This window comes from Diplotaxodon limnothrissa, linkage group LG18, assembly GCF_057381915.1.
Source record: "Diplotaxodon limnothrissa isolate DT_005_m linkage group LG18, D_limnothrissa_male_GT1.1, whole genome shotgun sequence".
In the NCBI taxonomy this organism is placed as follows: domain Eukaryota; kingdom Metazoa; phylum Chordata; class Actinopteri; order Cichliformes; family Cichlidae; genus Diplotaxodon; species Diplotaxodon limnothrissa.
This window is the reverse complement of record NC_140613.1, coordinates 8,244,614-8,272,051: the sequence shown is the minus strand read 5'-3', so window position 1 is coordinate 8,272,051 and position 27,438 is coordinate 8,244,614. Positions and strand designations below refer to the sequence as shown.

The 27,438-nt window shown below is 39.9% G+C and overlaps 1 protein-coding gene across 1 annotated transcript; it reads left to right on the top strand.

Moving 5' to 3' along the window:
• Positions 1-1,934: 1,934 nt before the first annotated feature.
• Positions 1,935-17,377, top strand: kcnj9 (potassium inwardly rectifying channel subfamily J member 9). Its single transcript, XM_085378504.1, has 7 exons — positions 1,935-2,232; positions 3,360-3,573; positions 6,741-6,942; positions 8,596-8,788; positions 9,034-9,231; positions 11,355-11,485; positions 17,111-17,377. Exons 1-7 carry the CDS (start codon positions 1,935-1,937, stop codon positions 17,375-17,377), a joined length of 1,503 nt encoding a protein of 500 aa, XP_085234630.1.
• The last annotated feature ends 10,061 nt before the right edge of the window (positions 17,378-27,438 follow it).

Here is a 27,438-nt window from a genome sequence, read left to right as displayed (position 1 = left end):
CACACTGCCTGAAGAGACCAACTGATTACCGGCGTCATGGACACATATACCGCCACCTTGAGGCTGGCGGATAAATAGCGGTTAGTGAGAATAATGCTAATTATGATCAAGTCATTGATATCATTGTGATACAATGTTGTAGGACTGTATCTTCCTCTATAAGCGGAATTTTTTAATTAGTGAATTATTCTAACAAGGAGTCTGGTATAATAATAGTAATAATAATGTTATTATGGAAAAGCCATAAAAAGGATTGCATCACAATCAGACCATATTTAAAATGACATATACAATGAGCATTATTACATCCAATCTGTATGTTTATGTTTCTGCATTTTTGCATTGTTACTGCATCACAAAGGCCTTTAATTTCCCCATCAGTGAACTCTGCAGATGCTGAGGGTCTGACCGAGAGGAGGGAGAGGACTGTCCCTTCTGTTGTGGAAATGAGAAGCGTCTGAGGCAAGCAGGCAAACAAGCAGGCAGGCTTGATAGGGGCTGGGCTGATGACAGCATCCTCTACCGCTCCACACCTGACCGACTCCATCAGATACACAGATGATGGAGCTCTCCGCGCTGCCGGGTTATTATCCTGTTGCCTCCATTTCGCACATCCACTGCCAGACACATGTTCTGAAAAAGCCTTATCGTTAATCAGAGTACTTGAACTGTTTTTTTCGGGTTTGTTTGGGTGTGTGTGTGTGTGTGTCTTTAGCTTGGGCTGCCCGCTTTTTATTTTTTGTGAATACTGAGCGGTCGGATCGAGGTGGTCTTTGTTTTCCAGGAAAAGCGAACAAGAGTGGACTGATTATGCTGCGTCGCTCGTAAATACCAGAAATGGGTGTAATTGAACCAAGGTTGCGAATCCTGGCTCGTTCTTGGACTCGATTTTCGCCGTTCTTATGGCAAAACATCTGCCCAATCTGGGTCTTACACATCTACAAGTTGGTGCACTGAGCAGGTAGGATTTTACTCGTTTATCTTTGGTCTGTGTGACATTAAAACCGTAGCTGAGCTGTTTGGTTCCTGTAGCCCTCTTGCCAGCTCACAGACACTCTTTAACAGAGGCTATTTCTGATCCATCCATCAGGCGTAGTGCGTCATCTTGACTGTCACCATCAGTCTCCTCTGGCGTCCAATCCGCCAGTTGTCCAAATGGACGCACATCATCCAAGGCTATAGAGGACTAGGACTCCATTTTACTGAGTAAATATTTCATCACGTCTCGTTATCCATGTATATATTTAACTCGGCTTCTTATATAGGACTTATGTAAGACTATTTCAACAGGCCTGCTGTATAAATCCAGCATATTTAAAATAACACGAAGTGCACTTATACAACACACACGTCTGGGCCACACACACACTCCTAGCCCGAGGCTTTTTATGAAACATACAGACCAGTTAAAGTGGCTCTGATATGCATATGCCATGTCGTGCATCAGGAATAGGGGTCTTTCAGAGAACTAATTTATTCTACCATTGTGTCTAATTTCCAAGGACTTTCAAAGTTATCCATATTCAATCTGAAAATAAGGACTTATTCCTTTATTTTATTATTAAAAGACTTCAAATGAGACTTTGACAATAGTAATAAAAGCACAAAAAATGATACACATTTATTTATAGGTTTTTAGAATTTATTATAGCAACATCAGAGTTCAAGCACTCCTGTGAGGAGGTCTTGTTTCTTTAAAGAAATCATTTGACAGTGAATTATTGTGACAGTAAAACAGATAATCAATTCCATTGTTTCATTTGATCAGATCATTGTGTTCTTCTGCTTTATTCCAGGCTTCAGACAAGCAAACAAATGGTTCAGTCAATAGGTACTGGACAGACTCTGCCTTAGGGAGGATATCAATAACACATTAATACTCTTTACACGCTTACACACACACACACAAACGCACGCACACACAGACGTAGACCATGGCTCTGGAGAACTCCATCTTCCCCTCCCGTCCGGACTCGCTCTCGCTCCCTGTGGAGGAGAAGGTGGAGAGCGAAGAAGTGGAGGTGGCCACGGAGGTCACAGCCTCCACGGGAGTCTTCAACGTATCGGAGGAGCTGGGCCACGTCGTCACCACAGAGACGACTTCTTCCCTTCCGAACTCGGCTCCGGTCAAGAGATCGTTTCAGTCCAAGCTGGCCGAGCGGGAAGCCAATGCTAATCAGCACAGGAAGAAGACACAGGGGACGGAGAAGGAGAGGGGACGGTTCGGGTGGGGTGAGTGACTCTCAAGATGACATCTTGTCCTTGATCCCCCTTCTGTTTGGAACAGTGCACTCACTATGTTCTTTAAATGTTGTGGCTTCTTTCTGGACCTGCAGTTCAACCAGACTGAAATGCATCACTATTAATCTCTTTGTATCTGATAAAAATCTCGAGAGATTTAGAGATATTGACTTACTCCTGGATGAACATTTTCTCCATTCAGCCCTGCACCCTCTTCTCCTCCCCATCTGTCTCGCAGTAGTAGTAGTGAATCTTTTCTAATTTAGACCATACTGCAGAGCTTCACCCCTCAGCAATTTTGACAGTCTTGCTCATTAAGCTCTGCTCTGTTTGCTCCAATCTTTGCCGTACATCTTCATAGAATAAAAAGAAAGAAAGCCTAACTAGGGAACTAGGGAAATGTGCAGTTTATATGACCCTTCGGTGTTTTAACTCCAACTTGTGATCAAGAATTGATGTCATCATCGCAAAGGACAAAAATCCTACAAAGCAGAGCCAGACTTTTTTTGCAGAAAAGGCAGATTTTGTTTTACCTTAAAATAAGTCTCCATAGCTTGAGTAGCATGCACAATGATTGATATTCATTGATTAAAGCGTATGTGATAGCGGTATAGTGTCATAATTTCAGTTCTGGCTTGGTGCATCCACAGTAAAAAGCCTATAAAACAAAACAAAACAAAACACAGATGAAGTCCAGTGTTATAGCTTTTCTTCTCCAAGCGTTTGATGATGTTGTCCCGTCGCACTTCATCTGCTCTGTTTTATTCACCTGTCATTTTTCATTTATGTTTTCCCTTCTTCACCAGTCTGACTTTCCTTTGAGCCACGCTGAATCTCCCTCAGTAGTTTTGTCCCTTGCTACCTCCCTGTGTTTATGCTCACGTCTCTCTAAGTGCCTTCATCCAATTCTCATCGTCTGACTGCAGTCAGAGTTGTAGCTTTAAAAACAAAACATTTCAGAAAGGGAGCCTCATGTTTTTGAAAGTGTTTAATGGAACAATAAAGAGTTGTCTTCAACGCTGTAAAGGATCAAAAGGCGATGGCACTTTTCCTCCCATTTGTTAGCCTCACAGATTTCTAATCGGGCCCCTTCTCTTCTGTCTCCACCCTTCCACCAGCCCGCACTCGCCGTAAGAGACAGCGCTACGTGGAGAAGAACGGTCGATGCAATGTGCAGCATGGTAACATGCGGGAGACTTACCGATACCTGACGGACATCTTCACCACTCTGGTGGACCTCAACTGGCGTTGCTCGCTCTTCGTCTTTGTCATGGCCTACGCTGTAACATGGCTCTTCTTCGGAGCCATCTGGTACCTCATCGCCTACTGCAGGTAAGATTTAAGATAAAGTCATGTGCACTAATGTATTTGGATCTCTTGCAGTGTGGGAAATCACCATTTGATCTCCCGCTGAATTTGTAAGTGTGCTACCTTGCAAAGAAATGAACAGTCTTTAATGACATGACACTCAGTGGAGAAACTCTTGTGGGCAAACACAGCAGTAAGATGTTTCTCATAGTTGGCCACCAGGTTTTCACTCATCTCTGGAGGGATTTTGTCCCACTGCTCTTTACAGAAACTCTCTAAATCATTTTGGCTTCTTGGCTGCCGCTTAACAACGCCAAGCTTCATCTGCCTTTAGAGATTTTCTATAGTTTGAAATTAGGAAACTGGCTAGGCCACTCCATGATCTTAATGTGCTTTTGCAGACACTAATTTGCTGCCTCTGTGGTATGTTTTGCGTCATTATCATGCAGGAAAACTCATCCATGACGCATCTTCAGTGTTCTGGCTGAGGGAAGGAGGTTCTTGTTCAAGATTTTATAGTACATAGCACCGTCCATTTGCCCCTTAATGCAGTGAAGTCATCCTGTACCCTTAGGAGAAAAACAGCCCCAAAGCATAATGCTTCCACCTCCATGCCTGACTGTGGGGATGGTGCACTTTTGGTCATACTTAGCATTTCTCTTTCTCCAAACATGACAAGTCGTGTTGATGACAAACAGCTTGATTTTAATATCATCTGACAACAGCAATTTCTCCCAAGATTTCTCTCAATAATTTAGATATTCACTGGCAAACTTAAGATGGGCTTGTACATGTGTGTTCTTGAGCAGGGAGACCTCGTGGTGTTGTAATGTTACCAGTGGTGCTTTTGGTCACTGTGCTCTCAACTGCCTTCATTAAGCTCCCTCCTTGTAGTTTTGTGTTGATGCACCACCTTTCATCCTCACCCCATGAGGCAAGATTGGTCTGATTGATCATTTTATATTTCTTTCATTTCTGAATATTCACACCAACAGTTTCCACCTTCTCCCCAACTTCTTGCTGGTCTTATAGTCCGTACCAGACATTATGCAGATCTACAATTTTGTCCCTGACAGCCTCTTTGTCTTGTGGTGGAGATGCCTGAATGGGAGAAATTGAGTTGAGATCAGGAGTATCTGTAATTGATTGATTGATTGCAATCTGTTCTACATGGGCACAGAGCCAATCTGTGGAGGCCACAATTCTGGTTAGTTGCAGAGGATCAAATATTTATTTCAATCAGTGACATACAAATGACTTTATAACTTTTGTTTGTTTTTCAGTTGTTATTCTGTCTCCATTACAATGAAATTACCATAAAGGTTAGAGACTGTTCATTTCTTTATAAGTGAGCAAACTTACAAAGTCAGCAGGGCATCAAATGATCATTTCCCACAGATTAAGTCCTGATCCATAGGATCCTATTCTGAATCCAAGTGATATCAGGAATATGGGACCTAATTTAAACTTTATCTTTTCATATGGTAGCAACACATTATGACCAAAAACAGGATTTTCCCTTGTCTGTGTGCTTTTTTCTGACAACAAATCCTCACATTAAAGTTTCTTGTTTTGGGAAATTGTCTTTTCATATCTAGAGTTCGAAAAAAAAAGAAGACCATCTTTATGTTTATGTGATCCCATCCAGCAAAATCTTAGTTGGACAGAAATGTAAACAACACTGTATGTATGTAGCTAAAGAGTTGTTTTTGAGTTACTTGAAAAGACATATAATTTCACTAAAAAGTAAAAGAACATCTCTTCCTATTTGTCACCTCTGCAACCTCCTCAACAAGCAGATTCACAGCCAGACTCTTCTTGCTGTGCCACTGCCCTTTGCCCTTTGATGTAGAAATAAGTTTGGCGCGTTCAGAATTTCATACAAATGTTATTAACCGGAGTGGACATTGTGTTGCAACAATTGTGTCAATTTGCATTAAAAAAACAAAAATACATGTATTTTTGTTCTCTGGCTGTGATGTAGTGGTTTGCTTAACATTCACTTTGAAACAAAGGTTAATTCAATTGTAATCAAAGCCATTCAGAGCTCTTTTAGACCTGTAATCATCAGAAAATTTCAGAGAAAGCATAAACATGGATTTATGTTTGCAATTAATTTGAATTCAAGTCTATGTAATAACTCCAAAAATGCAGAATTTAACCATTTAAACAGAATTTTGCTCATAAATTTGCTGCTTTTCTTTAACGAGTGCAAAAATTGAAGCGATGTACTGTATAAGATGTACTGTGCTAATCAGGGAGCTTCAGTGGGGATGGCAGGGAAATTTATTTTAGCTCTTTTCTTGTTTGACAGCTTAGTGCTAAACTAAGCTGACTGCCTTCTGGGTGCGGCATCATATTTAGCAGACAGCTATGAGAACATTATTGATCTTTTCACCGTATTTCCCCCAAAGTCCAACCATTCTTTAAGTGAGCATTAGATTTTTACACATCTACCATAAAGGCCAAAATGAAGCTGCTTTCTCAGCCAAAAAAGCAGATGACAAAGCAGTATTAATATTACAGCGTATTTCATCATGATGTGCTGCCTCTTCATGAGCTGTGATTGCTGGATCTCTGCTCTAATTAACTAACGTATTCGTCTCATAAAAATTGTGACCCTTTTTTATATCAATTGCAGGCCATTCAGTTTTGTGCCAGAAAGCTGTCAGTGTTGCTGCAATCCCTTTGTCACCAGCACAGGTCAATAAAAGTCATAGATTATATAAATGACCTAACACCACTTTCGCTAATTAGCGCTCCCTCTCTGGCTGGAGCTGTGTTAATCGGGGACATTAGTGTGTGTAGTGTGTGTTAGAACAGAAATTCTGCGGACTCTTAGTGGCACAGGATTGAAAAAAACCCTCAAAAGATGCTGAGAGCAAGTTGCGCGTGATGATATATGATGAAAGTGGCGGGTTTCTGCAGCCTCGGCAAGAAGTGACAGCATAAATGTTGGCTTAAGCACCATGTTTAAATCTGATGAACAGGATTGCTCCTATTCATTACAGGAATTAGCTGCAAGGTGGTGGAAAATTTAAATGGAGAGATGAGTCGTCATCTATATATTTCTGCACCTCCATTCTAAAAATATATATCTTCTTGCTCTCAGTCTATTTTTCCCTCTTGACACCCACTTTGTCACCTCCCGCCTTCCCTTTCTCACACATTCTGCTTCTCCTCTTCCCAAGGGGTGATCTCGACCATCTGGAGGATGAGACGTGGACGCCGTGCGTGAACAATGTCAATGGCTTCATCTCGGCTTTCCTCTTCTCCATTGAGACCGAGACCACGATTGGCTATGGTCACCGTGTCATCACCGACCAGTGTCCGGTGGGCACAATGCTGCTGCTGCTGCAGGCTATACTGGGATCGATGGTTAACGCCTTCATGGTGAGCAGCTTAACTGGTAAAAAACAGAGATGGGGAAATATTTAGAAATCCATCCATCCTTCTCTCGATTTCGTACCCCTTACCTGGGTTCAGTTTGCAGTCTAAGCAGACTTCTCTCACCCCAGGCACCTCTTGTAGCTCATCCAGGGGGAAAACGAGTTCCCGAGCCAGCTGATTCTTGCAGGATGACTGAAACGCACAAACCCCTCCACCACAATAACATGGCAATTCAAAGATATACGGAGGATATGATTATTCAGACTTTCAAACATTCACTTTCTGATAAATTATGTTTTTTGTTATATTTGTTGGTTCTGTTTTGCCCCACTGTGTTTCTATTTTCTGCATTTTTCGCCCTCCATTCTGTGTCGCCCTGCCTCTGTCTTCATGTCCTGTCTTTCAGTTGCTCCTTCTTTTACTCTAAAGGTAAAGATGTCTAATTTTCCCATCGGTCTTCTGTGTAAATATGACTGTGTGTTTAAGATCGACTCCAGCTTTCCTGTGATCCTGTATCGGATAAATGGTAAAGAATGGGATGGATGGATGCCCTTTGGACTTTGTGGTTTTTTTTTGGTCTTTGTAACATTACAAGTTTCCTTTTCAATATTTAAACCAGGTGCATGTCCTGCAATTGGGATCTCTCTTCCTATCTCCTATTAAGCATGAGTTTAAATTCATGCAGTGCCAAAGTGAATATTCTCAGTAATTTTGGGATATAAGAATCTTAAATAGACGCTTTCGTATTTAGAATGAATACTGCTGACATCTGTGATGGTTTGTTATCTGATTATGTATTAATGACGATGTAGACATGAGTGTAACATATGTAGCAAACAAGATTGTCAGATGTGTTTTAGCAAAGCAGGAAGTCAGATTAGAGAAACAAATGGAAACGAAAAATGAAAAACAGGCATCGGAACTTCTGAGTCAGTGTTCAAATTCAGCTAACTCCTTTTGTGCCTGCAATTTCTGTTTGACCCGAGACTGTTTGCTTAAACGGAAGCTTCCTGTCAGCTCAGCTGAATCAAATAAAATAATGATACGCTGTTTTTTTTAGCTTAGAGAGAAGATTGAATGCACAAATACAGTGGAGCCATAATGACGCAAATTATATGCAGATGGTATTCTTCCTAAAAAAAAGAATATTTACACAGAAAATGCCGATGAAGCTAAATTTTTTTTGCACGGTGTAAGCACTCTTTTGATGAGGATGAATTCACACTCCGACATCCAGGCTGAATCATGTTTATGCATGTTTGGGAGCTGGAAACATTCCAAATTAACAACTGATGTACACGTAGCGTGGGCTGTTTTACTATGCATATAAAAACAGTTGAGTGTGGGGTTAACTCAAGTGTCACTGATCTTTTTAGACAAGAGAAACTGGCAATAGCAAGCTCTTATAAAAAATGATCAAGGTTAGTTTGTATTCAGCGGCCACAATGAATGTGTTCCAGATGTGCAGACTACACCGGAATTATTCAGCTCTTTAGCTGATGTGTTTGTTATAAACACCAAGACATATGTCTTGGTGTTTATATATTATGTTCCTTTCATAATAATCCTCTGCTTTTCTACTTTGTGCAAGGCTCCCTGTGGCTTTGACTTTTTAGCAGGGCCCATGTTTCACATTGTTCCTTCCTCTCTGTCCAGGTGGGCTGCATGTTTGTAAAGATCTCGCAGCCTAACAAACGAGCTGAGACGCTGGTGTTCTCCAAACACGCTGTTATCTCGCCGAGAGACGACAAGCTCTGCCTGATGTTCAGGGTGGGAGACCTTCGAAGTTCCCACATTGTGGGGGCCAACATCAGGGCCAAACTCATCAAGTCTAAGCAGACTCAGGAGGGTGAGACAGTTAATAATGAATCTTTCTTTTTCTTCCTTTGGTGACAAAAACTGTAACAACTACACCTATTGAAAAATCAAATGGCCCAGTATATAATAACAATAATAATAATAATAATAACATACTTGGCCATGTGAACCGCTCATTCTAAGATCTCTTTTGTGTCTTTCTAGTATTCTGTCATTTTAAACCTGAGCTTCCAGGTACAACCTCTCTCCTTGTCTCCACTTTATTGGCTCTTCCAGGTGAGTTCATCCCTCTGGATCAGACAGACATCAGTGTGGGCTTTGAGACGGGCGATGATCGTCTCTTCCTGGTCTCACCATTGGTGATTTCCCATGAGATTGACGCACGTTCACCCTTCTGGGACATGTCGCAGGCCCAGCTAGAGAAAGAAGACTTTGAGATTGTGGTCATTCTAGAAGGAATGGTGGAGGCCACTGGTGAGAAGGCAAACACCAAATTAAGAAACATCTGCGAGTTTAAATCTATTAATGTAACCCCTAAAAAAAGCATGTTTTATTTGTTGTCCTTGATTTTGAAATGAAGAGACTCCTCCTGTGGGCAGAAACCTTGCAAGCTTTGTAAATCACCCTTAAAACTAACCACAGCACTGAGCGCTATTTTGGGGATTGCACTCATACATTATTTTGTCCCGTTTATTAAATCTAGCCCCAGGTCCTATAATAAATCAGCAAGTAAATAGTAAATAAAGAAATCATCTGGTTTAGTAGTTTAGATTAAATTAAAACATTGAACAAAAAAAAATAAGGAGAAACTCATTTCCATGTATGCACAAGAAATGACAAAAACCTAGAAGTCACGGTCTAGCAATCTGCAGTCTGATGTTACCCCAACAGAAAGCAAACTGTTTAAAACTGGAGACTCATCTACCCTTGGGCAAATCACAGAGCCCTGCTGCGCTTACTCACTCTTGATAAATCATCAGTAAAAGTGGACCTATTATGCTATATATTTCCAGCGCCATATTTTTATTTTTAGCCTCTTCTAGAGTGGCTTTGCATGATTCACAGATTCCATCCATCTTCTTCCGCTTATTTAATTCATTGTCGTGAAGTGGATCCCAGTAGTTGCAGGGATTTAGAATGACCCGATCCAATTTAACCCGATCCATGTCTTTGGACTGTGGGAGGAAGCTGGAGTTCCCAAAGAGAATCCACACATACACAAGGAAACTGTACAACATGCAACCCTCCTTTAGCTAATTTCTTCCAATTGGCTGCCCCTTGGAAACAGATGGGAAAGGATTCCTATCCACTCACCCATCCATCCATCCATCCATCCATCCATCCATCCATCCATCCATCCATCCAGTAAAATAAAAAAAACTATTTCGGACACTATTGGGACTTTATGCCAAAATATCAGAGCTGAGTCTGCTAGATGAATAACTGACGACTACTACTACTACTGCATTTTTGTCACAAATATAGAATACACTGAGCAAATTTTCTTAAACGAATAAATGCAAATATTTAGTGGCAGTTCCTACCTTGATTTGCTGCCATCTTTCCTCTCATCCTACTACGTTTTTTAAAAAAAAAACAGACAATGCATGATGGGATAGGTAACAAAATACTCATACTAAATACATAGCTGCTACACACTAAGTATTAAGTGAATACAGACAGAGTCTATATTAATCCCTCCTCCTTGATATCATACAAAGTTAAGAGAAAAAAAACAGTTTTAAAGAAAGTGTACGGAGCAGTCTGAACTTTTGGCTCATAGGGATTACTTGTAAAAATCCTGACTTTAACAGTATACAAGAAAAGAAATAAGGAAAAGCAAAACTAATCCTCTTGAAAAAACATATCATATCAATTTATAAAGCACTTTAAAAAAAAACAACAGGGATGAACAAAGTGCTAAACAATAGCACCAAATATAAAAGACAAATCGAGGCCACCAGGTAGATGATATAGAGACATAAAAGAGTTGTGGAAGTTAAACAATATAGGAGTACACTAAAGTATGTTTTACTTTCTCCTGCTAGTCTTAAGTGCATCTGGATTTATAGGATATTCATTCCCAAAGTAATTTGCACAAGCTGGGACGTTCCAAATATTATGTGCTTGTTTATCTTTTCTCCCTTATCCCTCTCTTATATCGCCTTACGTCAGATTCATTCTGAGAGGATGATATACTCTACTAGTTTCCTCACAGTTTAGCAAGAACTCAGTGTATCGAGGCTATTCAGGATGTGTATCTGTGAGGTAAAGGTGGCCTCTCCACCTACACCAAATATTGATTCCCTTAGTCAGAGCGCTATGTTACAAAGACTTAGCTGACAGTCATAACTCTGCTGCAGAGAACATCCTTACAACGACAGCTTGCCAGTGAAATTGTTTGTGACTAAATGGGTAAATGAATTATGTTTGTGTAAGAGTTCTTGGTGTGGTGCTTTTACTCTTCTGCTTTGCCATAGCCAGGCACAGCGAATCCAGTTAATATCAAATCATTTATCACACAGACCAGAACAAATGCCGTGAGGGAAAATGTGTATTATGAATCTCTATAGTCATCCATTTGTTTGTGCATGCAGGGATGACATGCCAGGCAAGGAGCTCGTATCTTGCAGAGGAGTTGTTGTGGGGTCACAGGTTCAGCCCAATGATGTCGCTGGCAGAGGGCTTCTTTGACGTCGACTATGGAGCCTTTCACCACACATTTGAGGTAATGTCTCTTGAAGAAGATGTGATGAGGGCAAGCTAATAAAGCACAGCATGATTTGTTGCACTCCCATGACACCTATCACAGGTGTCACTGGAAAAGAGAGGGGGTACACTCTGGGCAGCTCGCCAGTCTTTCGCAGAGTTATACAAAGGGGTGGACAAAGATTGATGCTTTGATTTACACCTAAAGCCAATGTAGAATCACCAGTTAACCTAACATGCACGTCTAGTAAAATCTTCTCTTATAAGTATGTGTACCTCATGAAGATGAAGTGCCTCAGGGTCTGTCTTAAAATATAATTTACTATTTAACAGAAAATCTCACCTCAATTTTCCTAATCATGATCAACAAGCAGATAGCCAAGGACTGCATGAATTTGTGTTTAAATTTACTCACAGAAATTTTAAAGTATTCCAAATATTCTTAGTGGCTATGTTGGTTTCCAAAAACATTTAATATGTGACATTTCTGTTAACAGTATAATTTATTTTAATTATTATTATTATTATTATTTTAATTTATTTTCTCTAGTTATGGAAGAAGGTTTGCTTGGCTATGACGGAAAACATCATAAGGTGAAGGAAAGAGAACAGTAGTGTTCAGAGAACCTGCTTCACTTTGAGTAAGGCACTTCAAAATGTCACAGTGGATGACTGTCCTTAGGACGGGCTACAAAGTACTCATTTGGCTTCATCTCGATGTTTTCTTCTTGTGTTATTATATACAGGCTCTATATGTGGACAAGCATGTGAAAGTTACCACTAAAATCCTAAGGCTAGAAATAATTTAAAATAAATGGTGAAGTTAAATTTTTGTATTTTCTCTTCCCTATTAAGAGATGTTCCACTTTATTCCTTTATTAAAGCTTTCTGCATAGCTGAAGTAAAAATAATTAACAATAAGCATCCGCACCAATCTGTCTGTCGATCTCCCGCCGCCCTCTCCTCTCACTTAATGAACAAAACTCCTTCACTTGGGGCAGTAACTCATCCCTGACCCAGAGTGGGCACTCCACCCTTTTCAGGCTGAAAACCATGGCCTCAGATTTGGAGGTGCTGATTCACACTCGGCTGTAAACTGCTCCGGTGCAAGCTGGAGGCTATCACTTGATGAAGCCGACAGAACCACATCCTCCGCAAAAAACAGAGACGAGATTCTGAGACCGCCCAAGTGGATGCATGCCGCCACTTGGCTATGCTTAGAAATTCTGTCCATAAAAATCATGAACAGAATTGATTCAACACCCACCAGGAACGAGTCTGACTTATTGCCAGCTATATGGACCAAGCTATTGCAACAGTTGTGTGAGGATGGAATGGCTTGTAGGGGTTGTTGGGCAAACTCCCCTGCACCCTCAAGTATCCTCGAGATGGTAAAGAGTCCAGGTCCAGTGATGAAAACCGCATTGCTCCTCCTGTATCTGAGGTTCAATTAACGGAAAGACTCTCCTTTTGAGCACCCTGGCATAGACTTTCCCCGGGAGGCTGAGGAATGTGATTCCACTATAGTTGGAGCACACTCTCCGGTCCCCGGTCATATTCATCATAGAGGCATGTCAACCAAGACAGCCCTACAACATCCAGAGCCTTCAGGAACTCTTGGCTAACCTCATCCACCCCAGGGGCTCTGCCATCAAGGAGTTGTTTAACTGCCTCAGTGATGGATCAATCATCCCCCTTGTCCCCAGGCTCTGCTTCCTCTACGGAAGACGCTTCAGTGGGATTAAGGTCCTCGAAGTATTCCTTCCACCGCCTGATAATATATTCAGCTGAAGTCAGCAGCGCTCCACCCACACTATTCATGGTGCAGGTAGAGCACCACTTTTGCCTCCTGAGTTGCCTGACGGTTTGCTAGAAACTCTTTGAGGCAGTCCAAAAGTCTTTTTCCATGGCCTCTCCAAACTCCTCCCACACCCAAGTTTTTGCTTTGGCCACTGCCTGAGCTGCGATCTATTTGGCCTATAGGTACTTACTGGCTGCCTCCGAAGGCCCATAGGCTAACCAAGCCTGTTAGGACTCCTTCTTTAACATGATCCATTTCGATCATGTCCCAAGTCAGGCCTGTTCCCAACCTAAAGGCTTAGGGAACAAACCCTCTCATCCACCAGGAAAAACTCCAACGTACAAGCAGCAAGCCTAGGGGATACTAAGATACCTACTCTAACCTGCCACCTCTCTCCACGGGCAACTCCAGACTGTGACAGAGTCTAGCCCCTTTCCAGAACTGATTCCAGAGCCCAAGCCATGCGTTCAGGTGAGCCGACTATATCTAGCTGGTACCTCTCAACCTGAGAACTAGCTCAGGCTCCTTCCCCACCAGAGAGGTGATGTTCCATGTCCCAATCGCTAGACCCTGTAGCCAGGGATTGGTCCACCAGGGTCTCTGACCCTATGGCGCCTCCTGCAGGTGGTGGACCTACAGGAGGGTAGGCACATGTCCCTTTTTTCAAACGCCCTGTGGGCTAAGTCCTGGCCACCAGGTAAAAGGTGAAGATCAGTAAAGGAACCTTCCTGAAACGAACATTAGAAATGCCATCTTGAGAACTCCTATTGGGATAAAGTAATGAAATGAACTGAAAATAAACAAAGGAAGCAAATGAACAGTACAGCTTGCGAGTAAAATAGCTACATAAATGTAAGGCTTCACTGTTAGTTCCTCAGAGTTTAAGAAAAAAGACAATTTTCTATAATTCATCATCTGAACTAAGCAACAATTCTTCTAGAAGCACCAAGATTATTATCTACTCTTTGTCTGTTATCCCTATTCCTGTCTCCACCTACACGTGTAACTGGCAGCTGAATTCTCACATTCTCTTGGGGTTGTTGAAAAGCATGCTGGGATGTGTAGGAACTCTGACTAAAGTATTTATTTCATGTTTATTTTTGTAGAGATGTGGACTGTACATTACATGGACATGTGTTACATACGTGGGCATTTGTAGCCTAATGCAATGAGTCTTTAAAAACATAAACAGAAATACTAACTGAAGTGAGCACTGAAGTGAGCAGACAAACACAGAAAATATGGTGAAGTTTGATTCATGTTCAAGTTTGCAGGTTTTTTTCTGCATAAAGGAACTTTGGAAAGATGTTGTTGCCAAAGCAAAATCACACAGATTGTCATAAGATTATAAGTTTTTAACTAGTTTTGTTATTTTGGATGAAATTTACTGAAAATAACAGACAATTTATATATCAAATGGTTTAAAATAGCCTGAGAAAACAGATGTCTTTAAAATAAAATAATGCAGTCAGAGTTGTAGAAGTGGATGAGGCAGATTACACTAAAAAGATTAGGAACTCGCATTTAAGCTGGCAGAACTGTCAGGCTGTACTTAGACACAGTAATACTTTGAGATAAATCCTAAGGTCTTCATGCTAATATGCCCAAAGTGACATGTTGATGTTTAGCATATTAACATGTTACTGACTGGCAGTAGACACAATGCATAGTTGAGTCTGATAGCAATGTCTTTAGTTTTGCAGATATGTGATTATGGAAAAGTAGATGGTGGTTTATGGTTGTGGTGGCGCTGACAGAGGGAAAATTGTAAGGATCCATTAAAGTAATTTGATATGAAGACAGTGAGACAATGATGAGGCGTGAGAGATGGGTTCATGGTGGGGGTGGGATCATGTCAGCTCGGCTCTGAGCCCCTTCTTGTTTGCAGTGGTGATGGACAGGCTGACAGATGAGTTCATGCCAGAGTCTCTATTCTGTTCACAGAAGAAGTTGTTATTTGTGGGGAGGCAGGCAGAAAGGTGAAGATACAAGGCGTAGAGGTAATGAAGGTAGATGAATTTAAATACCTAGGGGTCAACTATGCAAAGCAATGGACAAAGCACAAGAAAGATGAGGAAGAGAGTGCAGGCAGGGTGGAGTGGAATACGTGAAAGGGGAGGTTTTTATAAGGTGGTATACTGTATGGTTTGGAGACAGTGGGACTGACATAAAGACAGGAGGCCGAGGTGGAGGTGGCAGAGTTGAAGATGATAAGAGTTTCACTGGGTGTGACCAGGACGGCCAGGATTAGAAATGAGAACATCAGAGGGACAGTTCAGGCTGAGCATTTTAGGAACAAAATAAGAGAGACAAGGTTGAGATGGGATATAGTGGACAAAGGAATTTGAAAATGCTCCTGCCAGGCAGGAGGAAAAGAGGAAGACCACACAGAAGATTAATGGATGTGGCGGATAAGGACAGATGAGAATATTAGGGATAAGGTGACCCCTAAAGAGATCAGTCAAAAGAAGAAAATAATTTTGTAATGGTTTTTATTTTGGTTAGTTATAGTTTTTCAAAAATAAAAGTTCTAAAGCCAGTCGACATTGTCTTCTCAAGCCATTGTGCTAAAACAAGTCCTGCAGTACTTGCTCTTGCCATTTTACCAACATTGTCTGTAATTCAATTACACAGTGATCATTGGATAATAAATACATTTTTAAAGTGTGCTTTCAAACTGCAATGAAAAAATATCTGTCTATTTATTTTATTTTATTTTATTTATTTTATTTATTTTTTTTTACCATTTTGCTAATGTATGCTGTTTGTTTTGTTAACTTTCCTTTTAATTATTTTATAAATTGAGTTAAGTTTTGCACATCCTGTTATTGCCTTTTCTAAAGCACTTTGCTATTCATGTCTGGGTAAAAGTTTAATATAAATAAATGTTTCCTGCTTGCTTGGTGGGATCCATTTCCAAACAAAATGTATGACAAATATTAAAAGCATAGTTAGATCAAAATAGAAACTTCAGAAACATAGGACACTGTTTGGGTGGTTGAAGGTGAGCGCTATCAAGTGGAAGTTGCTTAAAATTCTCTGCTGCTGCTTCTTTGATGTGTGAAATCAAAATACAGATGCTGTAAAGCAGCGTCTGGTGCTTTGATGTTCTTAAAGCCTATGGAAGATAAATGCACTGGCTCGTGTATAGCACTTTTCTACTGTACTTGAGCACTCAAAGCACTTTATATAAGATGTCTCATGTTTAGCCATTCACACAAGCACTTTTTTCTACATATAAGGGCCACCCCAAAAGCTAATATACTAAAACGGAAAATACTGAAATGGAACTATATGTGTTAACTCTAACTTATGGAATACATGACGGCAATTACAAAGTCAATTCAAATCAATTTTTATAGAACATGTTAACACAGTAGAAGTTAACCAACATGCTGCAGAGTAAACAATCGAGGCATCATTAAACCATTATAATAAATTTTAAATAAATCAAGCTAATTATCTGATGATATACTGTGACCTGAATCTAAACTGAAACTGAAAAGGTCAGCAAGGATTTTGGGTTCATTCGGATGATAGAGCAGGTCATCTGCTAATCAGTAGGTTGGTGGATCATCACTTCCTAGTTGCTCCAGTTTGCATGCCAAGTATCTTTGGGCAAGATACTAACCCGAAGTTGCTCTCTGAGGCATCAATCGGAGTATGACTGTGTGAAAAAGCATACCAAACAGTGCTAGTGTGAATGGGTAAATGAGGCAATTTGTGTAAAGTGCTTTCAGTGGTCAGAGTAGAAAAGTGCTATAAAAGAACCAGTCTATTCATTTTGGACTACACAAAAGTTAACAGAGAAATCCTCATCTTACTTTTCTGCTTCCTTCTAAGGTGGACACGCCATCCTGCTCAGCACGAGAGCTGTCATTAGCTGCAGCCAGACTTGATGCTCATCTCTACTGGTCCATCTCCAGCAGGCTGGATGAAGAGCCCACTCTGGCCAACCAAGCGGCCAAGCAGCCAGACAGCGGCTCGGCCAACAGCAAAGGAGGGGAGCCGACCTTCATTGTCGGGGAGATGACTGACATCCAGGAGCAATCAGGACTGGGCGAGCTGAATGGCAGCGTTGCCACCGACCAATCAGAATCCGAGGCCTAGAACAGAGAATGTTTACAAAGACCTTCAGTATATCGCCATTACCATGCCACAGTTTCCAGACCTTTACTTTCAAGGCAACAAGTAGTTTCATTAGGCTCACTTCTGCAGTATACTCCATATCTTATGTTACCATCTGAAAGAGTTTATTTCTTGAAACTTTTGTCTTTTCTTTGTGCGTTCGTCTTTGTTAAAAGTGTACTGTATGTGTGCTATCTCCTTTCAGTTTGTTGTGTTAGCTCCAATCACCCTTGCCTATATCTACATTTAAATGACAATACTATGCTTTAGGTGGGGTCAACAGCAGTATATCCTGTGGACCGAAACAGAAACGTAATATGTCCTGTTGGGTAAAAGGATGGCTTCATGTGCAGAGTTAACTATATAGATTGTATACATTTAAATAGGTACAGTGCATAGATGCTTTATTTTCACATGCACTAACATCGACATGGTAGTAGCCTCACATTTGATTAGATGCAAGGATTGTTATGAGATTTAATGCACATCCATCAGGTGTTAACAGGGTGGGAAATTAACACCAGCACACAGCCACTGGTACATCTGTCTGTTTGGCAACAAACCATCGTGTGGTGCTAGAAAAATGTCTGAACACCTATTTGACCTGACAAAAGTGTAAAAGCATCTGTGAACATCGCAGCTAGCTTCCTGCCCAGAGATTAAGCACTATTTTCTCTTCAGAGGACACAAAATGTTAATGTTTGTTAAAACTACTGATAGAAATTTGCTGCACTCGACACATTACGGTGAGTAGGGTATGTAAAACCTTTAACGTAGAGACAGGTTAACACTCAAGCGTATTCGTGGCTTCGTTTCACATGCAGTGTGTGTACAACGAGGGTAAATGTATCTTTTGTCCCCTGCCAAGTAGAAACTTATAAAGCACAACAGTGTCCTGCTCAGTTCAGCCCAAACTCCTGCTTCCGCTGCTGTGTATATATGTGGTCATTTTTACTTGATGTTTTTAATATTTAAGATGAAACATCAATTAGAATGAATAAACTGCAGTATATTCCACAGGATCTGCATCTGTTTATGTTCTGACGAGAAGCTACATGAAATATGCAACATGAGCGTTCACAAGTTTTCGTGTTTGATAAGAAAACTGGTGTTCAGTCCTGAAAATTTGTTTAATCCTTTTTACTATTAAATTATGTAGTCTAACGATAATAGATAGGCTGAATATATCTTCTCAATTATGGTAAATACCATTCAAGGTTCCCATACTTTGCTTTTGCCATTATATACATCAGCAAATTTCAGTGGTGCAAATGGTACTTTCTACCCTCATACACTTACCTGAAAATGAATTATACACAAAACATACCCCATTTGATAAAATATGATGAACTGTTAAACTATTAGCTCTATAAGCATTTTATTACGTACACCTTGCTAGTCCCAGGTTTAACCCCTTTCATCCATTGACATGACAGCATAACCCAGTTGCTGCAGATACGCCGACTGAACATCCACGATGCGTCCCAAAGGTGATCTACTGGATTGAGATCTGGCGACTGAGAAGGCCAGTGTACAGCGACCCTGTCGTGTTCACAAAACCAGTTTGAGCTTTGTAAGATGCTACGTTTTCCTGCTCGAATAGCCTTTAGAGGCTGTGGTCATAAAGGAACAGACGTGCTCAGCAAAAAGTCAGGTAGGCCATGGCATTTACTCCCGTACACCATTATACCACCAGAAGCCTGAACTGTGACACAAGGCAGGATCAATCCATGCTTTCATGTTCTTTACACCAAATTCTGACCCTACCATCTGAATGTCACAGCAGAAACTCATCCGACTAGGCAACATTATTCTAGTCTCCCGTTATCCAATTTTATTTTGGTGATCCGGTGTCAACTGAAGCCTCAGTTACCTGTTCTAAGCTGACAGGACTTGTACTGTTGCTTTCTTAAGCAGTCTTTCTATTCGCCTCCAACCTCTCGCATCAACGACACATTTAAACCCAGAGAACTGCCGCCAACTGGATATTTTCTCTTTCCTGACCTTTCATTGTAAACCCTAGAGATAGTTGTGTGGGAAAATACCAGTAGATCAGCAGTTTTTGAAACACTCGGAACAGCCTGTCTGACACTAACAACCATGCCACGTTAAAAGTCATTTAAAGCACCTTTCTTCCCCATTCTGATGCTCAGTTTGAACTTCAGCAGGCCATTTTGACCAGGTCTACATGTCTAAATGCACTAAGCTGCTGCCATGTGATTGGCTGTCTATTACCTAATTTCCTTTACCAAGAAATCAAAGATTAAAAAACCTAATATAATTACACCTAAAAGTTGGTCTTCTGGATCCTTGTCAGATTTGTTTTGTTATTTTGTGAGTGACAGAACCACAAAAGGCAAGGTGCAGTTGTAATAGCATTTACTTTGGGTGGAATCAAATCACACAGTCAAAATACAGCACTATCAAGATGCATTCTCCATGATAACAATGGTTTCACAATACGGTAAGTCTGTAATGCTAAGTACATTAAAACACAATCGCCTACCGTAGGATATCTGTGTTCATGAAGAAGAAAAATGTGTCTGAGAAGCCAAAAAAAGAGCATTATGTATTTAATAACTGTACTGTCGTGCTAGTGTGAGTTATTCTTTAACTTTAATTAACAGTTATCCCTGATTTTCTTTTCTATCCATTGTCCGCCGTCTCTCCCTTTTTAAGGCTGTTATTCTTCTTCTCTGTAAATAAGTTAACTTTAGTTTACCATTCGTCACCACTCGGTGTCAGAGAGTCGTGACTCTGGTCAAACAGGTAGGGAATACATTTAGAGTTCCTTTATGTGAAACATCTGAGCTTTTAGTTTTTAATTTTTATGAGTATGACTAAAAGGCAGTCAATGTTGGCCTGCTTTTAACCTTTTCTATTAAAAACAAACATAAAAAATGGCCTGAAATCATCTGAATCTATAAACATCATGTCCCTGACTAAAATGTTTAGAGACATACAGACCCTGTGACCAAATTAAAAAATAAAATTGCAGGTAATTTAGATAATTGATTTAGATAATGCCTTAAAATAATCCCCTGAATAAGTGCTCAGATTACATTCAAGTAGTGCGACCTACTTCTAAAAAAAAACCTTAATTTTTGTTCTCATTATGTACATTCAGCTGCTGATTAGCTTCTAATTAACTAATGGTCCATATTAAACTTCATCAGTGTCTCCAGTAGCAGACTCACTGTACTGTACATCTCATTAGAAATTCAAGGGCTGGCTGTCAGCAGCCAGAGAAGTCAGCATATTGGGTTACTAGGCAGAATCTAGGCTTTAAGAAAAAAGACATGCCTTCTCTGTTTTGGCTGCTAGATGGCGGTACAGATCCCCACACATGCTCCTCCCGCCAGTCACACAGCCCTGTTGGCATATAATGAGATGGGGTCCCCATTTCAGCTGTCTCCTAGGCAACTAGGGCTGGGGACAAGAAGAGGGCAGGGTGTGCATCTGCGTGTGTGTTTATATATACATAGATGTGAGTGTGTGTTGTTGTGATTTTCTCAGAAATGAGAGTTTATGAAGAAAGTCAATGTCAGAGCTGATGTGACATTTGCAGTTTAATATTTGTGTAAGAACAGATGATGATGATGATGATGATGCTCAGCAATGACCTTCAGCTGCAAAGAACAAACGTCCTTGACTGTGAACACTAAGACATGCAGGATATTGACTGATTTCTGTGTTGTTTTTATATGTCACAATAAAACCATACAAATATCACACAGAAATACAGGTTTTGTCATCTAAATGTGTCATTTTGAAACAGAAAGAGCCTGAACCATCAAACTCAACAAAGAAACAGCAAACTTACAGATAAGAGCCAGCTTTTACTTTCACCTCAAGTTGTGTGACAAAACTGGGACCAGACATGATTTGCTTTTTGAATAAAAGGCTAAGTGCAAGTTTAATAGTTTCTAGTGATTTTGAGTTCGCCCCTCAGCCGAACCCCAAGTGCACATGTTTCCGAGTTCTAATTGTGATTTTAATGAGAGGCTGTTTTGCATGATACCTGCTGAGCTGAAATTAATGTTTTTCTTGGCGGAAGGAAGTCATGACGGTCTTGTTTCAGTCTAAGCATTCAGAGGAAACAGGTGAGGAACATTTAGAAAATTAGTAGATATAAAATATCCGTTATACATTCCACCAGTTTCTGCAAGTCAAATAAAAAACTTTTTCTAAAAACTTTTTGGAGTCCTTGAAACGCCACACTGACCAGAGGCAAAACTACTCAGCTTATTGAATCTTATCTTAAGGCATTGTGTGTGTGGTCTACAACTACTATAGCAGCAGTTTTCACACATTTTGTGCAAAAAGGAAAAGTCAAAATTACAAAGCATACCTGATTTATATTTGTGCAAAATACACAGATAATCTATGTCATGGGTGTCAAACTCATTTTACTTCTTGTGCAACATACAGCCCAACTGGATCTCAAGAGGGACACAACAGTGAAAAACATTTATTTTCTATAATAAGTGTAAAGGAACAGGAGCATATTCTGAAATAGTTCACATTTTAATGAGACTCGCATTTACAGAATGGCTGAGATGTCTTAAGAAAAACAAATGCATTTACAAGAAAGTGTCTGAATGTCGTATGTTAATGCCACACAACACTGAGTGAGTCTACTGTCACTGAACAGAGATCACAAATAAAAAATACAACATTATTTTATGTGAATTTTACCATTCAATTTGTCTAGCTCTAACAATATGTTTAATTGTCCACGTATTTCACTTCTGTGTAACATATGGGGATACAAAAAACACATGATTAAAAAAAGTGTAAGTAATGGCTTTGCTTTAGGTGCCATCATGTGGGATAATTTGGACCCTCTGGCAGGTCACTTCTGGCCTCATGTTTGATACTGTGTCTTTTTTGGCACGACAGCAGTTCTTCTTTTGATTGTATACTCGGGTGACAGCACCTGGGCATGACGCCTGCAATACTTTTGGTTTCTGTGCAATAACCTTAATTTAACTTTTTTTTCCATTAGACAGTATCATTTTGCTACCTCTGGCTCTGGTTTGGCACTCTTTTGAAGGCTTACTTTATTTTCCAAGTGCCTCTTCACATTGCTTGGCTCAGTGTTAGAATTATTGAGGTTTTCCCAGCAGATTGTGGACTGAGGGCTTCTGACCAGTTGAAGCACTGGTGGTTTCTTTTAAGAAATTTCATTCCCCCACCTCCCAAATTGTATGTCCTTCTCACTGATAATTAGCCTTTGATGCGTCACAGTGTAATATGCCATTCATCCTGCAAGTGTCCGAACAGATTTGGATTCTCATTAACACAAGTTTTGTTCCAACAATATAGGGCATAAATTTAACTTTGTAGTTTTAAAGCAAAATTAAAATGTATCCTTTACTTTATGCATCCATGTACGTAACAATATAAAGTGCAAACGGCACATCATCTGGGAACCTCTGTCCTAGAATTGACAGTTTCAGAATTACTCATAACCAATTGTAAGCCATCACTGTACTGTGACTTTACAGTCTACAGTCTACAGTGTGTACATGTTGGAGCACCTATAAGTGATATATTTAACAAAAGAGCATGTTAGTGTTTTATAAGAGTCTCCTAATGTGGTAGCCAGATCAAAATGATTAGTGAGACCCGTTCAGGTATGGAAATGATCTCCTTCCATACTAGCAAAAATAATTTGAAGTTCATGTTACTGCACTGATTGTTTTTCCCACTTCTTCCAATTCTCCATATTCTGTTTTCATACTGCATGAACCACAAGGTTCCACTGTAACACTCTGAAGCCACTAACCTTCACCAAGCCATAAAAAAACCTCAGTCAGATCCTTCTTCCTGCTGTTCTGCTGATGAGAAAAACAGGCAGCAACACCTCTTGTATGTGTAATGACTTCAATCTAAAGTGAGATCACATCCTGGTAACAGCTGCTCTCAGAATACGGGAAATTAAAGCACAACATTTAGGCAATGTATGGAATTAAGTGAAGCCTAAAATATCCAACTTTATGTCCCATAGCTCCAAACAAAAGTACATTTAAAAAAGAAAAAAATCAGAATTCACCTTCTGATACCAAAAGAAGACGCCTCATTTCCAGAGTGGATGTATCTCTGAGACCTCTAGTTGATTACCTTAAAAGCATTAAATTAGATGTAAAAGCAAAGGCTTGCACCCAGTTGAAGAAAACCTGCCATGTGAAGTAGAGCAGCGCTGATACAAGAGTTAGACCACCCACTGTAGCATACAGCAGGCTCTGAGGCAGGCTATGGAAATCGCAAAGTCATTTTCCATCTGCTAAATGACATAATTTCACATCACTTACACAGTACAGACTGTTTTCGCATAAATCTCCCGACCATATCCAGACAAGTCTGGATATAAAGGAGGTCTAAAAGTAATCAAAATCAAGATGCATGATTAACTGCAAAGCATGCAATTAAAATCAAGCTCTTGACAAAAAGAGTCATTCAAACAGAAATGCAAATAAGAGCATCTAGAGATGATCATGTGCTGGTGAAAACTATAATATGCGGGGCTTCAAAGAACTACTAAAAGAATCTCGAGGTGTGTTTGTTTTGTTAACTACCAATTCCAAGTTCAAGATGTTAATTTGCAGCACAAATTAGATATGCATTTGTACTACAACAGGGGTTAATTTGAGTTAATTTGAGTGATAACTGAACATATGAATGTGTACAATCTGTAGTCAAGAAGTCAGATGTTTGTTTTATGGTATTCTTGTTGTTTGAATGCTGTGGCCAATCAGGTTGCATGCAGGTGAAATGTCTGTGTCGAGACTGCTGAAATGCAACTGATTGATTTAGTTTTTATGAGCATTTTAAAAAATGTGTCTGGATTTCTAAGCAAAGACTGAAATCATGGTCCCCCAATATCTGGCTGGCTCTACCTGAAGTCCCAATAAATTGGCTGCTTACCCCAGAGGCTGATTTATTTTACTATAACACTGTAGAAAACGACTGCACAGGAGTCCCATCGTGTAAAAACCCAGCATTTTTTCAATAGGAATGGCAGAAAAATATGTCATGTACAGAAACCGTCCAGATCTAAACTGCATTTAATAACTTTACAAATAATATTTTTCTTTAAATGAATTCAATATCTCTAAAATATTTTGCCACTAGTTCAGATTAGTGCCTTTACTTCACTTTGGCAATCGTTTTAAAAAGAGAAAAATTTACGACTACTATAAGGCACATGCTTCTGCCAAATGGCATATGTTACCATAAAGCTAACAGCCTTGATAGTGTGACAGGAAGCAGCAAAAGAGCTGATGCAGGGGTCTGTGTTCAGCTGGTGTTCCAGCATTTTTAAAGGAGACCTATTGTGCTCATTTCCAGCACCATATGTTTATTCTTACACTCTCCTAGAGCAGGTTTTTCTAATTGACTTTTCAAAATAATCCTCGGTGCAGCAGCTGAGTTCATCATCTGTCTGATTTGGGACATTTTAAGACATCCTCCCACTTTAAGGTCATCATCTCTTTAAGCCATCTTTCTTCTGATTGGCTGCCTCTCCCACCTGTGGATGGGGGTCATTGTGCTCTGGGTCAGAGTTAGAGTTAGTTAGTCAGAGCCTGAGATAAGAATATTAGGGATATTTGAATTCACTGATATCATGCAGAGCTGAAAAGAGACAAATATGAAGTATTTTGAAATCAAGCTTTTAGAGAAATCAGAACTTTGACCCATTTGACCCCATATTTGACATACACATCCATCGTTTTAACAAGGACAAACTTAAGGTCTCATTATATATTAAAAACGAGGTACAATTTTTGGCATTCATACTTGAAAACACAGAAAACTGTTGAATTTCTTGATCAGCTGTGGATTTTCTAAAGCTCTGAATTGTCATTATTTGAGGTGTATATTCTACACGTTGTGACATGAATGCATAAAATCATGTTGTGATATTATATGATGCAATTGTACAGTGTAGGAATAAAACATAATAACCACTTAGCTTTTAAATATGAAGTAAAAAAAGAAATTACTTCAACATATATTTTGTTACATGAAGTATTTTCATATGAGTGAATGTGAAGCATGGTTTGCTTTTGGACATACGGATGAATTTTAGCCAGCATGCAAAGGATGAACATAGCTTTTAGTTTTGAAAAGTGGAAGTCTTAATCCTGTGAAAGACCTTATAAAATATTTAAAAGAAACCTAAGTAAACCTATGTACTAAGCACTTTGTCCACATGAGATTAAGTGTATCTAAGTGATGCAGACTGGGCTAAAAGATGAACTTCCCAGTGCTCTAGTGAGAATTTGCAGGCAGAGAGCTGTTGGAATACTCTCAACACGAGGCGAACTAACTAGATTTTCATTAGCTTGCAATAGTATTCAAGTTTATTATCAAAATGTTGCTAAAAATGCTATAAATAAACAGAAACAGCAACTCCTAACTACTATCCCAAGTTCACAGATGTGAAGAACATGATTATTATTCATTTTTAAACTACAGAAGAGCACTTTCAGGCTTAAAATTGTTAGCTCCAGGCTATGGATGATATTACACTCATTATCAAGGATTTCCAAGTTGCCAAAATGCGTTACAATTTCTGCAGTGTGTTATTTTATACACACACAACTACAACGTGTATGTTCACAGGTGCATTGTTCAGTAACATATTTATGTCTTAGTCGTATTACAGATCTGTCACTCATTGCTTGGACAACCTAAAAATAAAGAGGGCTCTGCACTCACACAAAGAACGTAGCTAACTGAGAGTTTGCTGCTTGAATGCAGTGTGAAACATCTTCCAGCACAGTGTCTGGTTTTTAGCAGGGTGTTGGCACTGGGGGAACAAATATAAACTGGCACAGGACCATGTATGGCTTCTATAGTCAACTGTATCTTTAACATGTGGCCTTGGATAAGTATGGGATAGAAATCGGCTTTAGTTAGCAGCATTAAGTTTAGCTTTGAGCCATTGTCAGCTAGGTGCATCATTTATCATCAGCCTGACATCCAAGTGTCCTAGAACACGGCCTGTATTGGGTCAAGGCATTTTGGCCATTTGGGATCATTTGCACTGCCACCCTCCATTTTGAGCAGATTTTATTTATATTATGAACCAGGGCAGAAACAAGCGAATATGCTGCCATCATTTCCCAATAATGGTAGGAATTGTCAATAAATAGTTGAATTTTCAGGGTTTTTTGTGTGTGAATGTTTTATATTTCATCTCACAGATGTAGACTAAATTTTATAATAGCAAATTAGTTATGAATCCATCTTTAAATTATATATCAACATGTTGTACATAAATATAGCAGAAAACAATCATTTGCTATGTGAAGACATGGCGTTAATAGAGATTACACACCCATTCTGTATTTGTTGTAATTTAAGCTTTAGTGTTGCATGTTTTAGGTTTTAGTGTACCAATGTATCATGTGTTTACCATGAAAGTGCATGGCAGCGCCTTCTCTTGAGACTGCCGGCACTCCTCACATTCATGATGTGAATAAATCAATTTTATTTTCACTGCACTGCAGCTCTGAAAGTTTGCAGACATTATCAGACATTCACGGCGCAGAGCTATATGTAAGAACGCAAATGTCCAATTTAGATGGATGGAACATTAAATGGACCTTACTCTGCATAGGCAGGATAGAATAGAAAGCACAAGTCGCTACAAGAAGACTAACTAGTAGAAATCTTATAAGAGGATGGGGCTGGGCATGGAGGACCGATGGGGTAGTGGATAGTCAGTTTGGGAAGGCTGGGGAGGGATTCTGGGTGGAAGTTTAAGCGGCACCTCCCTTTGGCAGTGGAGCAGCACTCTTACTAGTCCATGCAACCCTGAGGGTGAGGATGTACACAATGCTTTTGTCGGACAAGAAAGGAATTTCACTTCACGCCGGCACTCCTCACATCCATGAAGTGAATAAATCAATTTTATTTTCGCTGCACTGCAGCTCTGAAAGTTTGCAGACATTATCAAACATTCACGGGGCGGATCGCAAATATCCAATTTAGATCTATGTCCATATACCATTTGCATGGTCACTTTTACA

Bases quoted from the DNA above. Each gene is read 5' to 3' on its own strand.
- kcnj9 (XM_085378504.1), top strand. From the start codon at position 1,935: ATGGCTCTGGAGAACTCCATCTTCCCCTCCCGTCCGGACTCGCTCTCG. The intron at 6,943-8,595 runs GTGAGCAGCTTA...CTCTCTGTCCAG, and splicing joins CGATGGTTAACGCCTTCATG to GTGGGCTGCATGTTTGTAAA. The intron at 8,789-9,033 runs GTGAGACAGTTA...TGGCTCTTCCAG, and splicing joins GTCTAAGCAGACTCAGGAGG to GTGAGTTCATCCCTCTGGAT.